Source organism: Callithrix jacchus, chromosome 18, assembly GCF_049354715.1.
Source record: "Callithrix jacchus isolate 240 chromosome 18, calJac240_pri, whole genome shotgun sequence".
Lineage (NCBI taxonomy): Eukaryota > Metazoa > Chordata > Mammalia > Primates > Cebidae > Callithrix > Callithrix jacchus.
The window spans coordinates 24142946-24168371 of record NC_133519.1 but is presented as its reverse complement, the minus strand read 5'-3'; the positions used below and the strand labels follow the sequence as shown (position 1 = coordinate 24168371).

The 25426-nt window shown below is 39.7% G+C and overlaps 1 protein-coding gene across 11 annotated transcripts in view; it reads right to left on the bottom strand.

Moving 5' to 3' along the window:
• Positions 1–25426, bottom strand: part of ABL2 (ABL proto-oncogene 2, non-receptor tyrosine kinase) — a 132523-nt gene that overhangs the window by 17489 nt on the left and 89608 nt on the right. For 4 of the 11 annotated variants that reach the window (XM_078356231.1, XM_035279958.3, XM_035279962.3 and 1 more), the window contains exons 2-6: positions 13605–13775; positions 8818–9113; positions 4235–4507; positions 2845–2929; positions 753–930 (exon numbers count right to left, since the gene is read on the bottom strand). In XM_078356231.1, coding sequence (XP_078212357.1) covers positions 753–930; positions 2845–2929; positions 4235–4348 — 377 coding nt within the window. In that variant the 5' untranslated portion in view covers positions 4349–4507; positions 8818–9113; positions 13605–13775. Of the gene's footprint in view, positions 1–752; positions 931–2844; positions 2930–4234; positions 4508–8817; positions 9114–13604; positions 13776–15584; positions 15648–22561; positions 22704–25426 lie in introns of those variants that run through there. The other 7 variants (XM_078356229.1, XM_035279956.3, XM_035279960.3 and 4 more) reach the window with 3 other exon arrangements.

Sequence of the window (25426 nt, the reverse complement as noted above, 5' to 3'; positions counted from 1 at the left end):
ACAAACAAACAAACAACAGTAGATGGTGAAAAAGGATCTTGGCTATAGTGCTGGGCAAAATAAGAGAGCTCTCTGGCTGTGCGTGGTGGCTCATACCTGTAACTCCAGCACTTTGGGAGGTCAAGATGGGAGGATCACTTGAGGCCAGGAGTTTGAGACTAGCCTGGTCAACACAGCAAGACCCCATCATGACTGTAATTTTGTTTTTTTAATTTATTTTTAATTTTTTAATTTTTTGAGACAGAGTCTTGCTCTGTTGCCCAGGCTGGAGTGCAATGGTGCTATCTGGCTCACTGCAATCTCTGCCTTCGGGGTTCAAGCAATTCTCCTGTCCCAGCTTCCTGAATAGCTGGGATTACAGGTACATGCCACCACATAGAGTTAATTTTTTGTATTTTTAGTAGAGGCAGGGTTGCACCATGTTGGTCACGGTGGTCTCAAACTCCTGACCTTGTGATTTGCCCGCCTCAGCCTCCTGAAGAGCTGGGATTACAGGTGTGAGCCACCACACCCAGCCAATTTTTTTTTTTTTTAATAGAGTTCTCAGTTTTGAGACTAGCAAAGGCCCTTTATTAATACTTCAGAGTATAGTCGGTTTACAAGTTAGAAGTGATGTAATAATGGGCACTGTGAAATACAGAATTACTTTCTTGAATCATCTGAAATTTTCTGGGAAGGTTCCCATATTCTTCCTTTTAACTGCATGTCAAGCAAGATGGCTTAATGGTTAGTCACAGGCAAGTTTTACAAACCTATGGATGAAATTCTTCTTCTCTAAGTACTCCATTGCAGAAGAAATCTGAGTGGCCATGTAGAGCAGCACAACTGCAGTCACCTCTTCTCGGTTGCACTCTCGGAGATAATCCAGCAAATTCCCATATGGCATGTATTCAGTCACAATGTAAAACGGTGGCTCCAAAGTACACACACCTAAAAGTTGAAGAATAGTGCTTGTTTTTTTAATATACATGCAAACACTCCAAACCACTTTGGTCCTGAATAATTCGACAATTTTTCAGGTCTAGTTTAGGGCAGTCTTTCCCTTCTTACCACCACATTCTCTGAAATTAATATAGCAAAAATTAAGCTGGTTCAAAAGGGAGTCCTTTTGCCTCCCGTCCTAGCTCTCTGGGAATTCATATGCACCTGAGTATATGTCTGTTTGAGCAAAAGCAGCGTTACTTGTATTAATTCTGTAAGGAGCCAAGAAAACCAACATTTCTAGAGTTTTGCACATGGCCTGTGATTCTCTCTCCTCCTTGTGCACATGCTAAAGACTATGTGAGCCCCACCTGTAATACTGCTTTGTAAAAAGATTTTCATTGCTTGTATCATCAAGGATTTCACTGATATATGGCAGATTCCTTATTAAAAAAACTGACAAGAGACCAGGTGCAGTGGCTCACCCATGTAATCCCAGCACTTTTGAGGCAGGCAGATCACTTGAGACCAACAGTTCAAAACTTGCCTGGCCACATAGCAAAATCCTGTCTCTACTAAAAATACAAAAATTAGCTGGGCATGGTGATGCATGCTGAGGCACAAGAATCGCCTGAACCTGGGAGGCGGAGGTTGCAGTAAGCCAGGATCATGCCACTGCACTTCAGCTGGGGTGACAGAGAGAGACTATAAAAAAAAAAAAAACAGGCCGGGCGCAGTGGTTCACGCCTGTAATCCCAGCACTTGGGAGGCCAAGGTGGGCAGATGACGAGGTAAGACGACCATCCTGGCCAACATGGTGAAACCCTGTCTCTACTAAAATACAAAAAATTAGCCAGGTGTGCTGGTGCACACCTGTACTCCCAGCTACTTGTGAGTCTGAGGCAGAGGAATTGCTTGAACCTCGGAGGTGGAGGTTGCAGTGAACCGAGATCCTGCCACTGTACTCCAGCCTGGGGACAGAGCCAAGACTCCATCTCAAAACAACCACCACCACCACCCCCAAACAAAAGCAGAAACAAAAACCTGGCCCTATTTTTAAAAAGTAAAAGAGGCTTAGTGAGACTTCTTTGTGACCTGAAAGGTGAATTTGCTTATTATCAACAGTCCTTTGTTTAATGCCTCTTTATTTTGCAAAAACATTTCATGAGTTTTTGGTTCAGTACCATTTGAACACTTCTGAACTTTGAATCTGGGGCAATTACTACAAACTGAGCAGTTTTGTTTTGTTTTTTTTTTTGGTCTTTCAAACTGAGCAGTTTTATATATGAAAATCAATCCAGACCACTGTTTCTTGGGCAGTTTTTAAACAGGGAAGCTACTAATTAACTTTTTTTTTTGAGGTTGAGTTTCACTCTTGTTGCCCAGGCTGGAGTGGAACAAACGGTGTGATCTCGGCTCACTGCAACCTCTACCTCCCAGGTTCAAGCGATTCTTCCATCTCAGCCTCCCAAGTAACTGGGATTACAGGCACATGCCACCACATCCAGCTAATTTTTGTATTTTTAGTGCAGACGAGGATTCATCGTATTGGTCAGGCTTGTCTCCAACTCCTGACATCAGGTGATCCACCTGCCTCAGCCTCCCAAAGTGCTGGGATTACAGGCATGAGCCACCTTGCTGGCCAAAATTATAACTACTTATTGAAGTGGATTCAAACCTGCAGTTTCTTCCATGGTGATTCAAAAGAAGGGTTTGGGAGGATGGGGGAAAGGCCCAGCATGGTAACTCCAACAAATTGAAAGGCCCCCAGGCAGGAGGATTACTTCAACACCAGCCTGGGCAAACAGAGTGAGAACTTGTCTCTATTTTTAAAAATGAAAAAAAAAAAGGGATTTGGAGATAGCAAGTGTTAAAGGGCAAGTACTTTTGGAGAAAATCTTTGGTCCAGGCAAGGTTCCGCACCTAAAAGTTGTACCAGATTAGGATGCTTGATTTCCTTCATCACTGCAGCTTCTTTTAGGAACTCTTCTACCTCCATGGTATCTTCCTGGAAAAAGGGAAAGGTAAGAAAGAAGAAAACGAAAGGGACAAACCCCCAACTTAATCACAATCCTAAAACTTCAGCTTTAAAAGTAAAAAGAAGTATCTTTTGAATATTTTAAGAAATAATTATCTTAATCAGTTGTTTTTTTTGTTTTTTTTTTTTTTTTTTTGAGACGGAGTCTCACTCTGTTACCCAAGTTGGAGAGAGGTGATGCAATCTCACTGCAACCACTGCCTCCTGGGTTCAAGCGATTCTCCTGCCTCAGCCTCCTGAGTATCTAGGTTTACAGGTGTGCACCACCACACCCAGCTACCTTTTGTATTTTTAGCAGAAATGGGTTTTGCCATGTTGACCAGGCTTGTCTCCTGACCTCAGGTGATCCACCTGCCTTAGCCTCCCAAAGTGCTGGGATTATAGGCGTGAGCCACCATGCCCAGCCAAAATAATAATTATTTTAAGAAGTCCAACTTAGAAAAATATCCTGGAGTAAAAATTAGCAGGAGGAGCAAAATTTAGCAATCATGTCCTATAATCAAATCAAACACAGGAGCCCTGCATTGGAGAGTTCGGTTCTCTCATAGTTTACTTCCTCAGACAGCTCAGGCTTTGAATGAGGAGATAGAGCACTTAGCTGCTTACATACTTGTCTTCTTCATTACATCATAATCTTCTTAGAGAGCAAGGCCTTATACATTGCTTCACACTCAGAATATGCTTAAGAAACAGGACTACTACTTATAGCTAAAGAATAGCCCTTATGAGAGATATACCAGAGATAGTTACTGAGGCTCTGGGAGAAGCGAGTGAGTGAAAACCTTATAATTTGATACTGGGATGTTTAAAGGAGACATACAGTAGTATCAGGAAAAAGATTTTGGTGAGCATTAAGAAGTGATCTAACTGCAAAGAGACAGGAAGAACAAGAAGCAGGGAGGTAAAGGACAGAACAAGAAGAGGCCATGATCTCAGAGAGGGCAAAAAGAATTCTGTCCAGCAGGGGTCGTTCTCAGGAAGCAAAAGAGCTTATTTTGCTTTTATAACTTAATTTGCTTCTAACCTCCCACTAAGATCTACACCAACAGCCTCCAGAGACAAACCTTTCCCACATGTGGGTTTCACTGCATTGCAGTGAATAATCTGCCTCTGCATTGTCAGCAGTGGCACTAGGGTTAATCATCACAATTTGCTGATGTGCTTGGCACCAGTGGGTGGAAAGCGGTCCAAATTAAAGAAGAGCATGCTAATATTTCCAAGTGATTGAGTACAAAAGAAAAAGATACCTGAAAACTGTAATTCTCAGCAACCCACCTTCAATGTTTTCACAGCAACTGTAAGGCTGTATTTCTTCCAGACGCCAACGTAAACCTCTCCATACTGACCGCCCCCCAGTTTGTGCTTCATGGTAATATCTGTTCGTTCCATTTCCCATTTGTCATGGATGGGGGACACACCGTAGACTGTAGGCTTATTGCACTTGGGTGCTGGGTAGTGTAATGTTGTCACCAGCCCATCAGCCACTGTGGAGTGATGGTGTACAAGCTCTGCCAAGGTGCTGAAGCGGCTCTCAGCAGTCACATATACCTGGTAAGAAAAGGAGAAAAGCTAAACAACTTGAAAAAAGATTAAGAATTTTTTTTAAAGCCCATATTTCACTGGCCTGAAGATATAGATAGGAGGCTATCTTTTTTTGTTTTTTTTTACAGACAGGGTCTCATTATATTGCCCAGGTTGCTCTCAAATGCCTAGCCTCAAGCAAACCTCCTGCCTGGGCCTGGAAAGGTGCTGAGATTACAGACTGGGCCACCATACCCAGCAAGAGGTTATCTTAATTGAGGTAAATAAAAAAGTTAAATGATAATGACAAGGGTAAACAGAGAACTTGAGTTTAATCTGCCTTTCCTATTCTTCCTAGTCAGTCTTGGGGAAAAACTTCCAAGATACCTCTCTGGATCATCAAGCTCATTGGTCTCCAAAAATATATATATATATATGTATTTTTTTTGTAATTACATATATATTGTATACACATATATGCGTTTATAAAAAATTACATATTTATATAGGTATTTACATATATACAAATACTGTGTCTATATATGTAAATACAAAATATATATATATTTTTTTTCTTTTTTTTGAGACAGAGTCTCACTGTGTTGCCCAGGCTGGAGTGCAGTGAGTGATCTCAGCTCACGGCAACCTCTACCTCCCGGTTCAAGTGATTCTCCTGCCTCAGCCTCTCAAGTACCTGGGATTATAGGTGTGCACCATCTTGCCTGGCTAATATTTTTCTTTGTATTTTTAGTAGAGACAAGGTTTCACCATGTTGGCCAGGCTAATCTTGATTCCCTAAACTCAAGTGATCTGCCCGCCTCAGCCTTCCACAGTGCTGGGATTATAGGTGTGAGCTACCGCACCCAGCTGTCTTTCAAGTATTTTTAAGTCACAAGACTGTGGACTCAACTACATAAGAGAGGTAAAGAAGAGAGACCCTGACCAAAGTAGGCAAGCAAGGACTTGGCCTCTTATAAAAATTTACAAAATATCACCTCAGAATCTTGAAAGAACATAACTTGAAAACCACTGATTTAGATTTTTTTGGTAAGAGTATTCAAATATCTTATAATTTTAATTACGATGTGCGTTTCAGTATCTAGGCCATTAAAGAGCCACAATTTGCTAAGCAGTAAGAAGTATAAAGTAAGAGGGCATTCTCTGGCCTTCTTTCCCAAGGGAGATTTTTTTTTTTGTTGAGATGGAGTTTCGCTCTTGCTATCCAGGCTGGAGTGCAATGGCGCAATCTCGGCTTACCACAACCTCCGCCTCCTGGGTTCAGGCAATTCTCCTGCCTCAGCCTCCTGAGTAGCTGGGAGGCACGCACCACCATGCCCAGCTACTTTTTTGTATTTGTAGTAGAGACAGGGTTTCACCATGTTGATCAGGATGGTCTCGATCTGTTGACCTCGTGATCCACCCGCCTTGGCCTCCCAAAGTGCTGGGATTACAGGCCTGAGCCACCGTGCCTGGCCGTTTTTTTTTTTTTTAGACGGAGTCTTACTCTGTCACCAGGATGGAGTGCAGTGGCGTAATCTTGGCTCACTGCAACCTCCGCCTCCTGGCTTCAAGCGATTCTTCCACCTCAGCCTCCCAAGTAGCTGGGCCCACAGGCATATGCCACCATGCTTGGCTAATTTTTTTGTATTTTTAGTAGAGACAGAGTTTCACCATGTTGGCCAGGATGGTCCCGATCCCTTGACCTCGTGATCCGCCGCCCGCCTCGGCCTTCCAAAGTGCTGGGATTACGGGCGTGAACCACCGCGCCCGGCTTTTTTTTTTTTTTTTTTAATTTTTATTTATTTTTGAGAAATAAGAGTCTCATTCAGTTGCCCAGCCTGGAGTGCAGTGACACAATCACGGCTCACTGCAGCCTTGACCTCCCAGGTTCAGGTGATCCTCCTGCCTCAGCCAAGCAGCTAGGACCACAGATATATGCCACCATGCCCAGCTAATTTTTAAAATTTTTTGTACAGATGAGGTTTCACTATGTTGCTCAGGTTGGTCTTGAACTCCTGGGCTCAAGTGATCTACCTACCTTTGCCTCCCAAAGTGCTGGGATTATAGGCATGAGCCACCACGACTAGCCTGTTTTTTTTTTTTTTAAAGAAGCTTTTGTTTTAGTGTATACATGGAAGTATACAATTCATAAACAGAGAACTGATAATTTTTACAGAGTAAACTCACCCATATAAACATCATCCACAGCAAGAATTATAACATGATCAGCACCACAGAAACCTCCCTTATGCTCTCCCAGCTATTTACCCTAGTAAAGATAGCCACTATGCTGACTTCTAACATCTTAGATTAGTGTCTGCTTTTTTAATTAATTAATTTTTTTTTTCCCCTGAGACAGAATCTTACTCTGTTGCCCAGGCTGGAGTGCAGTGGCATGATCTTGGTTCACTGCAACCTCCACCTCCTAGATTCAAGCGATTCTCCTGCCTCAGCCTCCTGAGTAACTGGGATCAGTTACTGAGGCGGGTGGATCATGAGGTCAACAGATCAAGACCATCCTGATCAACATGGTGAAACCCTGTCTCTACTACAAATACAAAAAAGTAGCTGGGCATGGTGGCGCGTGCCTCCCAGCTACTCAGGAGGCTGAGGCAGGAGATACAGTACCATCATGCCTGGCTAACTTTTTTATTTTTAGTAGAGATGGGGTTTCACCATGTTGGCCAGGCTGGTCTTGAACTCCTGACCTCCAGTGATCTGCCCACCTCAGCCTCCCAAAGTGCTGGGATTACAAGCATGAGCCACTGTGCCCAGCCTCTGCTTCTGAACTATATATATACAAACAGAATCACACAATTTGTATTATGTCTGCTTTCTTCCACCCAACTTATAAAAATTGCAATAAAATTCATCATTTTAAGGTACACAACTTAGTGGTTTTTTAGCTTATTCTCAAAGTTGTCCAACTATCACCACTATCTAACTCTAGAACATTCTCATCACCTCATGGCTATTAGCAGTCATTTCCAATCCCCACATCTTCACCTCCTGGCTAATATTAATCCTTCAACTTTGTTGAAGTTGAGTCAACTGAGACTCATCTACCGTAGGGGCCAGCAAACTCTTGGTAAAGGCCAGATAATAAATATTTTAGGCTGTGGCCATAGTGTGTCTGTTAGAACTACTCAGCTCCGCCTAGTAATAGAAACCACAGACAATACATGAACAAATGGGTGCGGCTGTATTCCAATAAAATATTATTTACAAAACAGAGGAGACCGTTGGAGGGCCATAGTTTTCCTATGGTGTTGTGTGTAGTAGTACCATGTTCACTTCTGTTGCTGAATGAAACTGCATTTTATGAATATACCACAATTTATTAATCCATTCTACTGTTGTTAGATCTTTGTGTGTTTCTAGTTTTTTGGCTATCACAAGCAATGCTGCTATGAACATTCCTGCACATGTCTTCCGGCACACATATGCACTCATTTCTATCAGGTAAATAACTAGAACTGCTGAGTCACTCTGACATCATTACATACCGGATTCTGTTCTGTTTGGTCAAGAGAAAACATACTATATATGGTGATGCAAAAGCAAAAGAAAACTAAAGATTTACTTATTTCCTACTTTGCAATTAGTCATTACATTTTACAGGAATTACTTCATTTAATCCTTCAAAGTGGGATTTAATTACAGACAGGGAAATTGAGGCTTATGTAAGGTCACAATCAGATCTGCCTGCTCTAAAGCCTGTGCTTCCCCGCAAGTTGCCTATCACATAGAGGAGAATGAAATAATTCAACCTAAATTTACTGCTCAACAGAAAAACAATGGACATAAGCTCATGCTCTGTAGTTTATGACGTATAAACACATTGTAACTGTGCATTCTAACATGATTGGTCTTCCCAATATACAAACAGTTCAATGACTGAATTATCTGTTTAAGTTAATATACATTAAGGATCGACACCAGGCTCACAAGTCTAAATTCTTACTCTGTGAACTTTCTGGTAAATATCATTCTAATTTTCAATGATACAAAGATAATTGATAAATTCCATACCAGTGCATTGGGTGCATATTTGTGTATTGATTATTAGAACAGTTAACTTACACAGCAGTTCCCTTCATTCTTCACCTTCGAATCTAGCTTATTTTAAAAGTAGTAATATAATACTGTTTTTACAGTTCTATTACCATATCCTTTTGAAGACAGCAAGCTCTAACATGCCAAAAAAGCCAAATCTCGCGAAGCTAGTGAATATTTTATTTCACGTCAGACATAAAACCTGTATTTCCCTTCAATCATGTTGAATATTTCACAGAGCAGTCAGTCCATGCTTAAAGGTGGTAACCAGCAAGTCTTACCTTGCCATCTGCAGTGGTATTGATCCTGTAGTGATACACACGCCCCTCATACCTGAGCGAGATGGACAGCTGCCCAGGGCTACTCTCACTTTCTCGCACCAGGAAGCTGCCATTGATTAGACTGCTGAGCAGATACTCAGCTGCACTGCGTGACACAGGTCCATGGTACCAGGAGTGTTTTTCCAGGCTGTTCACTGGGGTGATGTAGTTGCTTGGCACCCAGCCCTGCCCATTCTTAGAACGAACTTCACTCCACTCGCCATTCTGGTTGTAACCAAGTACTCGTAGCTTTTCACCTAGCCATAAGGTCATCACAGATTAAAAAAATGATGTTAAGCCTTTAATTCAACTGACGAGGTATATCATCAAACTTTAAACTGATTAAAAAATGAATCCAGAACTTTTATGCCAGAAATTTTTTTTAAATAGTGAAAACAAACTTGGCTGTTCATCATATCCTGATTGCACTCTTTAGCTTTTAGCTTAACCATAGAAGCACGGTCAGAAATGGTTTTCTGGAATTTACTACAGGGTTTTAAAAGATTATATACAACTTAAAAAATATTCTTAAGAAAATCTATGTATGGTAGACAGGTTACTAAAATGGCTGGAAAAGGTCACAGTGCTCACTCTTCAAAAGAAGAAAATTTACTTTCCCTCAAAACAGTTTATCAAGGAATTTATCTTATATATGATCAATGTTAACAACAATCAAGGATTAGGGATAAGATATGTGATATACAAAGTGACTTCTAAATTTCACTTGGCACCAAGGCAACAAAACCACTGATGTAAAAAAAAAAAAAACTAAAAAAAATGAACAAACAAAAAACACAAATTACAGCAAGAAAACTGCTTAGTGGGGTGAGGGAATGGGCAGTCAGGACTCCCAAAATACAGTCCCTTCCAGAACTCAAGTTTAAAAATAGCTATAGTGTTCTTATTTCCTTCCTATTCCCCACAAAAAATGAATCACACTAAAATCAGTGTGTGGAATGGCAAGCTCACTCTGAAGCTGGAAACCAAAATCCAAGTCACTCAGTGTATCTTTGCTGTCAACTTCAGTGGTCTTGATTTTTCTATTAAAATTGTGAACATTAAGTTCAGACTTCAACATATAAGTTGCCCTAATACTTGCAGCACAATTAGGTTCTTTGGCAAAACAGAGCAAGTGAAAGAGGTATCACTAGTGATAAGTAAATGTTAATCTAAAGATTCCTTGTAGTGCCTCAGGCTCTTATCGCTAAGAGATGTAAGCCTTCCTATAGCATTCACATCTACTCCTTCAGTGTCAGAAAGCAGAAGGAAGCCAAATCAATCAAAAGCACATGGCCAGCAGTATCAGGCAAAGGTTTTTAGGAAAACTCAAAATAATTATTCTTGTAACCATCTGTCCTTTTTAGTGGCCTTCAGAAATGTTTCCACAGAATAGCTTTCTATTAGACACCATCTCACCTTAGACACATGGATATGAGATAGTGAGAAAAAACGTGAGTATATGTATATACACATACCTGTGGGTACATAAAATATACATATATACAGATAGGAGTGTGTTTGGTGTAATGGTGGATGGATATAAGTGCATAAATACTTGCCAATCATATTTACAGGAAGTAAAAAAAAAAGAACCCTGCTAGAAAAACTGAAGAAAACCTGTTGCTCTGTAGCTTTCATTAGTCCACATGAATGAGAAATAAAGAATATAAATACTTTATGTATCTATATACACACACACACACATATGTATGCATATATATATATACATACACACACACACACACTTTTTAAAAAATATTGTTGCTTCCTCAAAAAGAAATGACAGGCTATCATAATTAGGATACCACCAAAGACCCCAGGATTTTTTGTTTATTGTTCTTTTTATCTGTTATCAGGAAAATTTTTCTACCCTGGAAGTTTTGACTACCATGGAAAATGACAGGGGGATGACTAGTTAGGATTCAAACACTGGCCAAACTGGCAGAGGAATCCTAGGGAGAACTTTTTTGTTTGTTTTGAGACAGGTCTCCCTCTATCACCGGGTGGCAGTGCAGTGGTGTGAATGCAACCTCAACCTCTCAGGCTCAAGTGATCCTCAGACCTCAGCTTCCCAAGTACCTGGGACTACAGGTGCATGCCACTGCGCCTGGCTAATTTTTAAATTTTTTGTAGAGAAATGGGTCTCACTACATTGCTTCGGTTTTGCCCTCCTGGGCTGAAGCAATCCTCCTGCCTCAACCTCCCAAAGTGCTGAGATTACAGGCATGAGCCACCGCACTTGGCTGTTAAAACTTTAAAAAAAAAAAAATTTCAAGCAAAACAGCATTTTCAATAAAAAACTAAAGTGCTACTTTATTTTTAAAATATATTTTCTTGTCTTTTAAAATAATAAAATAGCTTTAGCATGACATCAGTTTATAGAGTGAGAACCTGATACAAAAATTTGGCATTTCGCAGATTTTAAGAGAAACCACTGTTGGCCATAAGATAAAGGCCAGTCTTTGAGTTGCACACAGGTGGTTGCTGTAACTGATAACTAAAGAATCAACAGACTTTCTTTATCAGTGTTTCCTTGATGACTGGGCTATCTTGAAAAATAACAGAAAAATGTACCTAGGAAAGAATTTCTGAGTCATCACTTTTACAAGTTTGAGTAATCAGTAAAGGTAAAATCAAGTATATTGTAGTTGAAAGTGACTACTACACAGTATAAAATTTCTGACCCAGTGGAGTGGCACATGCCTGTAATCCCAGCACTTTGGGAGGCTGAGGCAGGCAGATCACAAGGTCAGGAGTTTGAGACCAGCCTGACCAACATGGTGAAACCCCGTCTCTACTAAAAATACGAAAATCAGCCAGGCATGGTGGCGCACACCTGTAATCCCAGCTACTCAGGAGGCTGAGGCAGGGGAACTACTTAAACCCAGGAGGTGGAGGTTGCATGCTGAGATCATGCCATGGCATTCCAGCCTGGGTGACAGAGAAAGACTCCAGTTCAAAAAAAAAAAAAAAAAATGTTCTTTGACATCTTTTGTTCTATCCTCAAACTTTGTGTAAAATTTTCATTCAACTGCATAAACATAACCCCTACACACATAACACATATCATCATCCTGTCCCCAAAACTCTCCAAAAGCTGTAAGACTGACACTAGGAGATGATGAACTTTTACTTTTATTTCTGTCCTATATACAATTTGCCAGCACATGCAACTACCACAAAAGTTAGACTCACTCTACACCTATTCTTTCTTTTTTTAAGAGACGATGTTTCACTCTGTCGCCCAGAAGACCAATAATGATATGTATGATAAACTGCATCAAATGATATTTATCCCAGTGTGCTAAAATTATTTTTTTACTGTCTTTAAGTCTTGAAAGGATTTTTTCTCATAGGTATTCTACTTTAGACGGAATAGACAAATAATTTAATCATCCCGTAGTGTATCCACTATATTTGTGGTTTGTAAGATTTTTTTCTTTTAAGACGGAGTCTCACTCTGTCACCAGGCTGGAGTGCAGTGGCATGATCTCGGCTCACTGCAATCTCCACCTTCCCGGGTTCAAGCAATTCTCCTTCCTCAGCCTCCCAAGTAACTGGGACTATAAGTGCATACTGCCATGCATGGCTAATTTCTTTTTTATTTTAGTAGAAATGGGGTTTTACATGTTGCCCAGGATGGTCTCGAACACCTGAGCTCAGCCAATTCACCGGCCTCGGCCTCCCTAAGTGCTAGGCTTATAGGCATGAGCTACCATTCTAATCAAACTGTGGCTAAGATGAGCCATGTTGCCAAATCTCAGCACTACTCAGAATGTTATCTGTGGACTTGACTGCCTGAGGACTGTTCATTCATTACTAGTCCACAGTGAGATTAATAACTTGCACCCATATGTAAACCAACTACATCACTAAGCACACTATTATTTAGTTCAATAATAGTTTCACCTTGTGAGGCAAGACTTTCTGCATGAAGATAGCAGCCCAGTGTTTCACATTCTGGCATAAGCATCTTAACTTGTTGTGGACCATTTTTGAATAGTACTGGCCTAGACAACATATGTCTATTTGTGTTTATATAGATCAGTGAAAGGAATGGTAGGAATGGTTTCTTTTTTTTTGATTTCTGTTATAGTAATATTCTCAGGAGAGTAGTAGTTTATTTCCATGGTAAATTCTTATAAAAGGGAATATTATGAACATGACCAAATAAAGCAACCATTATTGATATTGTGTGTGTGTGTGTGTGTGTGTGTGTGTGTGTGTGTGTGTGTACGCGCGCACAAGGGAAAAAATAACTTTTTGAGAAAGAAATAAGATTATGGGGACATTCTCCTTGTGTACATGAATTGGACTGCTAGTCTGCCTAAGCTTATTCTTGCCTTTTGAACGTATAAAAACCACTACTGGGGGAAAAAATGTATTTCAAGACTTTTTTTTTTTTTGAGACAGTCTCACTCTGTCACCCAGTCTGGTGTGCAGTGGCGCAATCTTGGCTCACTGCAACCTCTGCCTTCTAGGTTCAAGCGATTCTCGTGCCTCAGCCTCCCAAGTAGCTGGGACTACAGGTGTGTACTACCATACCTGACTAATTTTTTCCATGTTTTTAGTAGAGATGGGGTTTTGCCATGTTGGCCAGACTGGTCTCGAACTCCTGACCTCAAGTGAACTGTCTGCCTTGGCCTTCCAAAGTGCTGAGATTATAGGTGTGAACTACCATGCCTGGCCAGGCCCTTTATCTCTTAATGAAAACTGAAAAGTGAGAGGATGTTACATATAGGCCTCACCTTTAGTGATGCTGAGTGTGTTATCACCACTTGCTACAAAATCATAAAGTGCAACAAAAAGATTGGGGTCACTCTCAGTGGCTCCCAGCAAGTTCTCCTTGGAGCTCCACCTGATAGCCTCATTTAGTGCCTGGGGTTCAAGATCACAACCGTAGGGACGATGCAAAGCTTCTGAAAGACATAACAAGGAAACGAAAATCACGGTGAGTTCAACAGTGAAACATCTGTTTGAATTCAGTACATACACAGTATTTCAGCTGCTGGCTCCAGAGTAGGAAAGAACTATACAGTGTATGGTGTTATGAAGAATAAGCAAATAGGCATTGTGTCTCCTGAGCATGCGGAAGCCATTTACTTGTTGAAAATAAGGTAGTCAGAGAAAAAAAACCCACAAAAATCAGAGTTTGGCTGCGATTTATATGCACTCAGCAAAATCAGACATAAACTAATAGAAAATGCAGTTTTCTCAAAATGGAAAAGAGAATCTTAAAGAGAAACCATTACTAGCTTTATAAAACATATAGGATATTTTGTTATAGTGGTGGTTGTAGTTTTAAGGAAGAAATGATTGTAAGTTTCTTCCAAGTCCACCCAAACTACTCGTACTCCCTTTCTCTCTCCACAGAAAACAAACTGTAGAAAAAACAACAGGAATTATTTTTCAGAATATATAATAATGTATAAAAACAGGCCCTCTATTTAAGTACAGAAATAATTATTTTTAAAGTGCTTTTAGAAAACCAGTCCTAAAATGATCTGCAAAACAAAAGAAACATGTCTTAGCATTACAAAATACCTTTAAGTTAATGTGCACAATTCAATAATAGCTTGCAATTGTTCCTTATTTGAATGACCTTTTTTTTTTTTTTGAGGCAGAGTCTTACTCCATCGCCCAGGCTGGAATGTAATGGTGCGATCTCGGCTCACTGCAACCTCCGCCTCCAGGGTTCAAGCGATTCTTCTGCCTCAGCCTCTTGAGTATCTGTGATCATAGGCACCTGCCATCATGCCAGGCTAATTTTTTTATTTTTTGTAGAGATGGGGTTTCACTATGTTGGCCAGGCTGGTCTTGAACTCCTGACCTCAGGTGATCTGCCTGCCTCCCACAGTGCTGAGGATTACAGGACTGAGCCACCCCGTTCGGCCTGAATGACTTTTTTAAACTCTATTTTGTTTTCCTGGGCAGTAAATTTTTGTAAATATCAATAACTTAATTGAAGAGCCTAGAAAATATTACTATCATCGGGCATTTATTTTCTACTCGATATTGTCCAAGTCTCTTAAGGCCTGTTTTTTCCTCAAGGCTTTACAGTTTCTAAATTGATTCACAGTACACACTACGGGTGATCCCTATACCATCTTAGTTAAAGATCACCTGCTTCTCACAGCCCAGATCTATTACACAAAAACACACTGTTCTTCCAGTATCAATTTTCTTGATCAGACTGTTTTTAGTGCCTGTCTACAAAGGGAAACTATCCAACTATCTGTGTCACACAACTACACTTTTAAGTCTCTCTTCCTCCACTTTTTTTTTTTTCTTTTTTTGAGATAAGAGTTTCGCTCTTCTTGCCCAGGCTAGAGTGCAATGGCATGATCTCAGCTCATTGAAACCTCTGCCTCCCAAGTTCAACAATTCTACCTCAGCCTCCCAAGTAGCTGGGATTACAGGTGCCCACCACCATGCCCAGCTAATTTTTTTGTATTTTTAGTAGAGATGGGCCTTCACCATTGGCCAGGCTGGTCTCAAACTCCTGATCTCAGGTGATCCACCCACCTTGGCCTTCCAACGTGCTGGGATTACAGGTGTGAGGCATTGTGCCCAGCCAACTTATTTTTAATATAAAAATGGTTTTATCATATATGAAAGAAAAAAAAATCTTGAATTTGTGGTTCTAGTTATTTTCAAATCCATTCCCTGTTCTCCAACTTTACTGCCAATGCCTTAGTTCAAATCCCCAACATCTCAACATCTCTCACCTGGACTACTGCCTCCAGTCTTGTCTCCCTCAAATCCATCCTCCACACAGCTGGCAAAGTGATCTATTTAAGACAAAAATTTGACCACGTCACTTTTCTTAAGCTTCTTCATTAGTTTAACATCAGCTAAAGTCTCCTTATCATGGCCTTCAAAGGCCTTTCATGATCAGCTCTCTACCTACTTCTCCAGCTTCGCCTCTCCCCACTCCATACCTCAGACTGTAAACTTGAACATACATCATGCTGCTTCCCACCTCTGCCCTTCGTTCACACAGTCCAGACTAACTGGAATGGGTTCTCACCCCACTTTTCTTTTCTTTTTTTTTTTTTTTCAATAAGATGGGGTTTCACTGTGCTGGCTAGGCTGGTCTTCAACTCTTGACTTCATGATCCACCTGCCTCGGCCTCCCAACTGCTGGAATTACAGGCGTGAGCTGCTGTGCCCAGCCCTCACTATTCTTCTGACTGGCTGATTTCTACTTGTAATACTCAGCTCCAATATACAGTAGCACCCCTCATCCAGAGGAATATGTTCCAGGACCCCCACTGGATGCTTAAAATCATGACAGTACCAAACCCACTATATACTATGTTTTTCCTATACATACATAACCATGATATGGTTTAATTTATAAATTAGGCTCAGTAAGAGATTAACAACAATAAAAAAAATTACAACAATATACTGTAATAAAATTTACGTGAATGCGGTATCTTTTCCCCTCAAAATATCTTATTACTTTCAGACCCAGGAAGAGTGCCGGTAACTGAAACTGCATAAAGCAAAACTGTGGATAATGGGGGCTACTGCACCTCCCCTCTGTGCTCTCAAAAGCATCACCATGGCTGCATTAATACTCTGTCTTCATCTCTATATTCATAATACATCCTACCATTCTACGTATGTTTGTTTCCGAAACTTCACAACATGCTCCTTGTATCTGGAATGGTATTCTTTTCCTACCCAGAGTTACATACTATGTGTTTAATAACTGTTAGCTAAACAAAAGACCAAGTTACACAAACATAAGTGACAGGAAAAAAGATGTATCTATCTTTTTTGGGGGGGGTAGGGGGGATGGAGTCTTACTCTGCTATGAGGCTGAAGTGCAGTGCGCAATCTTGGCTCACTGCAATTCTCCACCTCCCGGGTTCAAGCAGTTCCCCTGCTTCAGCCTCCCAAGTAGGTGGAACTACAGCACCTGCCACCATGCCTGGCTAATTTTTGTATTTTTAGTAGAGACAGTGTCTCACCATGCTGGCCAGGATGGTCTCGATCTCTTGACTTTGTGATCTGACCACCTCAGCCTCCCAAAGTGCTGGGATTACAGGCATGAGCCACCATACTCAGGCTCTTAATCTTAAAATCATGTTAAACAATGTTTAAAAATTGGCTTCCGCCAGGGGCAGTGGCTCATGCCTGTGATCCCAGCACTTTGGGAGAGTGAGGCAGGTGGATTACCTGAGGTCTGGAGTTGGAGACCAGCCTGGCCAACACAGTGAAACTCCGTCTCTATTAAAAATACAAAAATTAGCCAGGCATGGTGGTGCGTGCCTATAATCCCAGCTACTCAGGAGGCTGAGGCAGAAGAATCACTTGAGCCTGGGAGATGGAGATTGCAGTGAGCCAAGAGCACACCACTGCCTTCCAGCCTGGGCAACAGGGTGAGACCCTGCCTGAAAAAAAAAAACAAAATGGCTTCTTAACTGTCTACATAATATACACACAGGTTGGCTCTGTAATTCTCCAGTTTCAGAGTTTCATATTCCCTTCTTCTCTCGAAAAGAATATATATTTAAAATTCCAGTTAATTCAATTTTATTTTCCATTAATATTATGATAAACTTAAAGAAATGTTCTGACATCCTGAAGAGTTAAAGTAGACACGTTGCTCCTTATTTAAATGCAGAATTATAGTGAATGGGAACAGCTGTATTCTATACCAATACAGACAATTTGGGATGACCAAATTAACAAAAATCCTTATTGTAAAAGGCATTCTTCAAACCGGTTGCATATTAAAAAAAAACAAAAAAACAAAACTGGTTGCATATACCATATGTCTTTATTCTAATGAAAAAATTATCTACTTTAGCATCATTTCCACTAAGCTACAAATGCCAATCCTTTATTAAAATGAAAACAATGCCAAAAAGTACAGAAAATATCCTTATTTGTTAGCATCCATTACTGAACACTACATAATCCACACTGTTTTGTTTTGTTTTTTTTGCCAGTGACACTGGTAACACTCTGTTTAATGATATCAAACAGTTTATTTCATTCTTTGCAGTACAGGAAAAGTTCCTCTTGCTTGAAATTTTAAGAAGAACAAAAACTCAACAGTTTTAAAAAGAACTTTGGTACTATCAATGACCAAGTTAGAAAGAGCAATAAGCAAACACTGAAGCCAACTCTTAACCCCTATCAAGGTAAAACCAGCAAAGGCCATATATTTATACCTTACTTTGTGAAACTCAGTATATTAAATTTAAAAGTTGGCCAGGTATGGTGACTCACACCTGTAATCTCAGAACTTTGGGAGGCTGAGGCGGACAGATCACCTGAGGTTGGGAGGTCGACACCAGCCCGGCCAATATGTAAAAGCCCGTCATCATTAAAAAAATAATAATAATTAATTTTAAAGTTTACAAAACAGTAATTTGATCACCTGAGGGTGAGGACGGTGAGGCAATATTGAGCAGCTTCCTGGGCTCACACTACCAGGAGCTGGCAAAGAACTGGATTCCCACAGTGGGCATAAGGGGCGCTGTGGGCACTGTGGGGCTGGTGTAGGTCACTGACTAGAGGCCGATTCTGGACTGGGTGCCTTACATCAACACGTAGTTTAAGAAGGACAATTAATTAAACTGACACCTCCACGAACTCCTCTGGTGCCTGCTGGTGCCAGCTCCTCCCATCTCAGCACCTACTGTATCTGGAACAGCCCAAGCTCTCAGGATGGACACTGAGGGAATCCACAGTGCAACTTAAGATTTCTTATATTTCTGAAAACAGCTGGGGTGTTTTAAGTACACAGCATTAAACCTCTATGAAACCTGCCTCCTGCCTGGATATTAATCATGCTGATAACTCAGTTACTTTGACTACACCCTGATAGCTTGAATGACACTGAGGAGTTCTTTTCAAGCTCAAAAATGTTGCTAGTTTAGGAGAGTTTTCCAATGGCTGTCAGATATTAATTATTATTTTTATTGAGACAAGGTGTTGCCCAGGCTGGTCTCGAACTCCTGAGCTCAAGCAATCCACCTGCCCCAGCCTCCCGAAATGCTGGGATTACAAGCATGAGCTACTGCGCCCAGCCTGTTTAATAATAATAATGATTATTATTATTATTTATTTTTTTGAGATGGAGTTTTGCTCTTGTTACCCAGGCTGGAGTGCAATGGCGCAATCTCAGCTCACCGCAACCTCCGCCTCCTGGATTCAGGCAACTCTCCTGCCTCAGCCTCCCGAGTAGCTGGGATTACAGGCGTGCGCCACCATGCCCAGCTAATTTTTGTATTTTTAGTAGAGACGGGGTTTCACCATGTTGACCAGGATGGTCTCGATCTCTTGACCTTGTGATCCACCCGCCTCAGTCTCCCAAAGTGCTGGGATTACAGGCGTGAGCCACCAAGCCAGGCCCGTTTAATTATTTTAAATGTTTACTGGGGGAAAAGAAATCCCTAGTAATTTGAGTGAACACCACATGCAAGGCACTGTACTGGGTTTAGAAATTAGCAATTAGTGATTAGAATCACCAATAGGCCGGGCGCAGTGGCTCACGCCTATAATCCCAGCACTTTGGGAGGCTGAGGCGGGTGTATCATGAGGTCAAGAGATCGAGACCATCCTGGTCAACAAGGTGAACCCCCGTCTCTACTAAAAATACAAAAATTAGCTGGGCATGGTGGCGCATGCCTGTAATCCCAGCTACTCGGGAGGCTGAGGCAGGAGAATTGCTTGAACCCAGGAGGCGGAGGTTGTGGTGAGCCGAGATTGCGCCATTGCACTCCAGCCTGGTAACAAGAGCGAAACTCCGTCTCCAAAAGAAAAAAAAAAGAAATCACCAATAATGCCATTTGGACTAAAATACAAAACTACTATCCATTCTCCCTGCCAAATTAGTTTCCTTCTCAGAATTCCCCATTTCAATTAATGGCAATTCTGTCTTTTCAAGTGTTGAGGCCAAAAACCATGGAATCCTTTATGGCTCCTTGCTCTCACATATAATTCCAATCCACTCAGAAATTCTATTGGCATTACCTTCAAAAATATATCCAGAATCTAACCACTTCGTATTCAACACCACTTCGTTACCACCATCACCCCATGACATTTCACCAAATGTTACCTTCTCAGTATAGCATTCTCTGTCTATTCCATTTTAAAGGACATCTTTTCCTGATAACACTCTCACATCCCCCACTGACTCCTTTCCTGATTTATCTCCATAACTCTTATTATCACCAAACATAATGTATAATTTACTCATTTGTTATATTAATGTATCTAAGTTTCCCTGCCAAAATGTTAAGTTTTAGGAGGACAAGGAATTTTGTCAGTTTTTTTCTCTGAACAGTGACTCCAGAACAGTGCCTATGGATAAGCGGCTCTCAAAAAGGTTTGCTGAATGACTGAATTATGTATACATCCTTCCTCACAGAGGACGCTATGAGAGGACAGAATATAAAACAAAACTCCAGAGTCAGGCAAGTTTTTGGACTTCAAATGAGATAAGTATTTAAACTGGATGAACACAGGCTGGGCAGAGTAACTCATTCCTATAATCTCAGCACTTTGAAAAGCCCAAGGCAGGAGGATTGCCTGAAGCCAGGAGTTCAAGACCAGCCTGGGCAGTATCATGAGACTTCATCACTATAAAAAATTTAAAAACTGAGCCAGGGATGGTGGCTCACACCTGTAATCCCAGCACTTTGGGAGACTGAGGCAGGTGGATCACCTGAGGTCAGGAGTTCGAGACCAGCCTGGCCAACATGGTGAAAACCTGTCTTTGCTAAAAATATAAACAATAGCTGGGTGTGGTGGTAGGTGTCTGTAATCCCAGATACTCAGGAGGCTGAAGCAGGAGAATTGCTTAAACCTGGGAGGCAGAGGTTGCAGTGAGCTAAGATCAGAGCACGGCACTCCAAGCTGGGTGACAGAGCAAGACTCTGTCTCGGAAAAAAATAAAAAAAATAAAAATAAGCCAGGTATAGTAGCACACAACTGTAGTCCCAGCTACCCAGGAGGCTGAGGTAGGAGGATTGCCTGAGTCTGGGAGGTCAAGGATGCAGTGAGCCGAGATCACACCATTGCACTCCAGTCTGGGCAACAGAGCCAAACTCTATCTTAAAAAAAAAAAAAAAATAGATCAATAGGAATTCTGCACTGATGACAGTAGAGTGATAGACTGTCAATTTGCAAGGACATGTCTATAATAAGGAGGAACTCTGAACCCAAAAGAGGACTCTTAGAGACAAGTCAACTTCCTAAAAATTTCTTATCTAACAAAAGGAGAAAACAGAATGAGATCCACAGCACAAATTTTATGTAAATTTAAGACATATACAGTTCAAATAATATCCTATTTCTGAAACAGAAAAAGTAATAACTATAGGATAAAAGTAATTTTTGAGGCCAAAGTACTAAAACAACCACAACTGGGAAAACAATCCTTTTTATTCCCCATTCCCCTTCTTCCCATCTCTGGTTTTATGGTCTTTTTGGTTAAGTCAAAGATCTCATTTCCTTTCTTTCTTTCTTTCTTCCCACTCTTTTTTTGTTCTCAAAGAATTAGGGTCAATTTCCTGCACAATCTGTCTGCACAGGATATCCACTTAAACACCATTCTACCCAGTAGCACCAAACAAAAGGAAAACTTTTTCAAAGAGAAAAACATCCTAACATTTTTCTGAAGCTAAGAACGAACATATTTTGAATAATAAAGAGTAAAGGAACTAAATGAGGTGGAACAAGCTGAGGGATAAAGGCAAAAAAAGAAAACAAAAGCCTGTGGGAAGAGCAAGTAAATGTCAGTGTTACCCAGCAGCCCTAGTCTATGTCACTTTCCTCACTGATACAGACAGACGTGTCTGGATGAGTCAGAGGTACTGTACAAGCCCAAATGCAAGTGTGTGGGCTGGGAATGGTTTATTTTTGAACGAAACGAAATGACTACTATAAATTTGGTAACTTTGATATCAAGTTAACTAATCTTCCATTATTCACTGTTAGAGAGGTAGATCAGAAACTTAAGATGGGAGAAGACTGAATTTCACTTATGTAAAGAATGTAGGTAACAGAAACACATTATTACAATTAAGAAAAGAATTTTTTTCTGTTGCTACATTTGCAGGCTACAACATAAATAAAGTAAAACAGAATAGCTGTTTGTACAAAATAATCATGATTAAACAAGTTAAAACCCCAAATAATAAAACTGAAATTGAGAAAATTCCTAAGCTTAATGTTTAATTTTATTAAAAACACTTTTCACTAATTGGTCATTCAATAACTTTTATCAGTTTAATTAGAAATTTGACAGGTAGTAATTGGAGAAATTAATACTAAAAATTTTCAGTTTAAGCATTTTCAAGTATTTTATAAACATTTATCTTGCCAAAATTCTACTTTATCTGACTGTACATTCTCTAAGAACCTAATAAGTTTTAATAACTTCTTTTAAAAATTATATAAGGTAGTTAAATTATTCAACAGTTTTCAGTATAAGTTCTTCACATCAAGCCATCTATATCTTACTATTACAGAATATTACATACTATTCATACATTCTTCCATCAGTATTTACTGAATTCCTACTATGAGATATTCCCCCAAGAAAGCACATAAACCTTCACTGACCAAGAATGAAGACAAAAAGAGTAGATAAGGTTAATTTTTTGAAATCTTCATTCACACTTGATTAATGCGGTTATCAAGACTCCCCCAAACTATCAACTCTGAACCATACCTGTCAAGTTGGGTAGAGCAGATTCTGAGGTCTCAGTACACAGACAGCAAAGTGAAGTGTCCTGTTCTCTGCCATAATTATTAGGTGGAAGGAGAACTGTCCCAAGGACCATACCTCTTCCCAGAAGCACAAAAGTTAAACTGTTCTGTGTAAAGAGGAAGTCTTAGAATTCCATTCTCTGACAAGCAGTAACACATGACATTTACTCATGTACTCAGTGGCCAGAGGGAACCAATAAAATGGTGAACATTCACAATTCCCAAAGTGGGTGGAGACAGACCTAAAGGAAAATTTCTGGCAAACAGTGAAAGACTCAATCAGAATGGAGTTACTTCAAAATCTCTGGGAATACTTTCAAAATATAAATGAGTAAAATAAAAACCAACATACATACGTATAACAAATAGCCTAATAATAAAATAATGTAGGGATTAATTATCTCTATTTTATACGGAGATGATGAGGTGAGATTACAGAGAAAAGTTTCCTTGGAGAAAACCTGTTTACAACAAAACATGAACTACACTTTTAAAAGAAGGGAAACGCCTATTAAGACTCATCTTTTACATCACTGAAATAGTTCAAGAAACCACAAAGCCAAAGTCAAAGAAATAGCTGTCATCTGATTCATAAGCACAGAAGCCAAGAAATAACTGCCTTTGCTAACGACGATGTCTCTATTATAGCTTAAAAAAGGTTAAAAATACGGCAATATGGTGTTGAAAACTTTTGACTGTTAAAAGTTTTTAAGGCAAAAAGCCTAGTCTTTGTTAATAAACAGGAAGAAAGGTAAAGAAAATTTAAAAACCTGAAAATGATAGTGCTTTATGAGAAACTAGCAAAACCTACAAATAATAGATGACATTAATGAATGATCTACAAAAACAATATTAAAGAGTGTTTGTAACTGTGTATCTGAGAATACTCATTCACTCAGTAAATATTTATTAAGCACTTGCTATGTACCAGCCCCTGTTCTAGGTCAATGAAAGTAACAGGGTAAGATAATAGGATGGCAGAACTGAAATAGCCTTAGATAAAATTGAAAAATAAAATGGTAACTTAATCTCATTAGAGAAAGAATGACTTTATTGTAATTATTAACTATTTAAAAGAACAAAGTCTATGTTTTCAATGAAATTATCCTTTATAAAGTCAGTACTTTCAACATCAAGGGGCAAATAGTTAGATGACTAAAGGTTACCACAATTATGACTAAGAATTTCAAATACCAGATTGAATACCTCATTCTCTGGATTATAGAAAAAAATGTATGGGAAAGGATCATCATCATCCACATTCTATCCATATGTCAACTCTGTACCATTTGATTTACTATTTCATCAATATATCTTCTATTTAAATTACCAATAATTAGTTACATTTTCAATTACTTATAATTTGGAATAAAGAGGAGATAAATAGTTAAAATGTGGTATATACATGTAATGAAATATTACTTAGCCATCAAAAGAAATTTTTATGTATGCTACAATGTAAATGGGCCTCAAAAATATGATGCCAAGTGAAATAAGCCAGACACATCAAGGTATATATTGTGCAATTCTACTTACATGAAATATTTAGAATTTTTCTAGTTCTGGAAGTCTAGTTCTGCAAATGAATGGCTGTACAACATTATGAATATATTTAGTCCTATTGAACTGTACATCTAGGAATAGTTAAAACGGTAAATTCTATGATGTATGCTTTGTCATAATTAAAAATTAAAATTACTAAGCTCTCCAAAGGCCTTTTGTTTGTGTTATATTTATTTACCACATTAAAAATTATACCTGAAAGTTTTTTACTGAGAAATTTGAATATCTATTAATTCTAAAGTAATAAACCCATTATGTTAATAACATATTTTTACTTAAAAATAACTATTTTTCAAAAGAGAATTAAGTAGATAAGAGTAGCATTTCAGTTTCTGCAAATCTCTTTACTAGGTTGAGGTGGGAATGTACATTACTTTAATGAATGTGACAAACTAAGGCCAGAAGCAAAGGAAGAATCTAAGCAAAGACAGGGGTAAGGAGGGGCATTCTCAGTAGAGAAAATGTTAGCAAGTTCAATGCAAAAACCCCTGAGGCAGGAAAAGAACCTGGTATGTACAGGAAATAAGAAGCATGGCTACTGTTAAGGAAGTCAGAAGAAGAGCATGAAACAAAGTAAGGTAGACAGTGGCTGGCCAGATTAAGTGTTTAGGGATTTAGGATTCTATTCCAAGTACAATGGAAAGCCAGTGAACAGTTTTAAGCAGGGTGGCCATATGGTCTGATTTCTTTCTTTTTTTTTTTTCCCCTTGAGGCAGGGTCTCACTTTGTCGCCAAGGCTGGAGCACAGTATTGTGATCTCGAATCACTGCAACCTCGGCCTCCCGGGTTCAAGCGATTCTCCTGCTTCAGTCACCTGAGTAGCTGGGATCACAAGGTGTACACCACCATGCCTGGCTAATGTTTGTATTTTCAGGAGAGACAGGGTTTTGTCATGTTGGCCAGGCTGCTGATTTCCATTTAAAAGACCATTATTACATGAAAAAAAAAAATGAATTACATTGAGAACCAAATAAGCAGCAGCAAACTACGCAGTAGTTCAGGAATGGGATCATGTGTCTTAGAACTCTTTGATTTTATAAATCGACGCGCGATGTGACTTGTTGTTCTGTTATGAATGCATGCTACTCTAGTCCTTCAATGAGGCCATGATGCATTTTTACCATTTTGCCTATAGGCACTTTTTCTGCAGTTTTAACAATGCCACCTTCGTTGTCACTATTACCAAAATCACCTTGATTCAGAACCATTCTGGCTATTTCACCACTGGTCAATGAATGAACAACTGGAGCCTCATTAATGATGT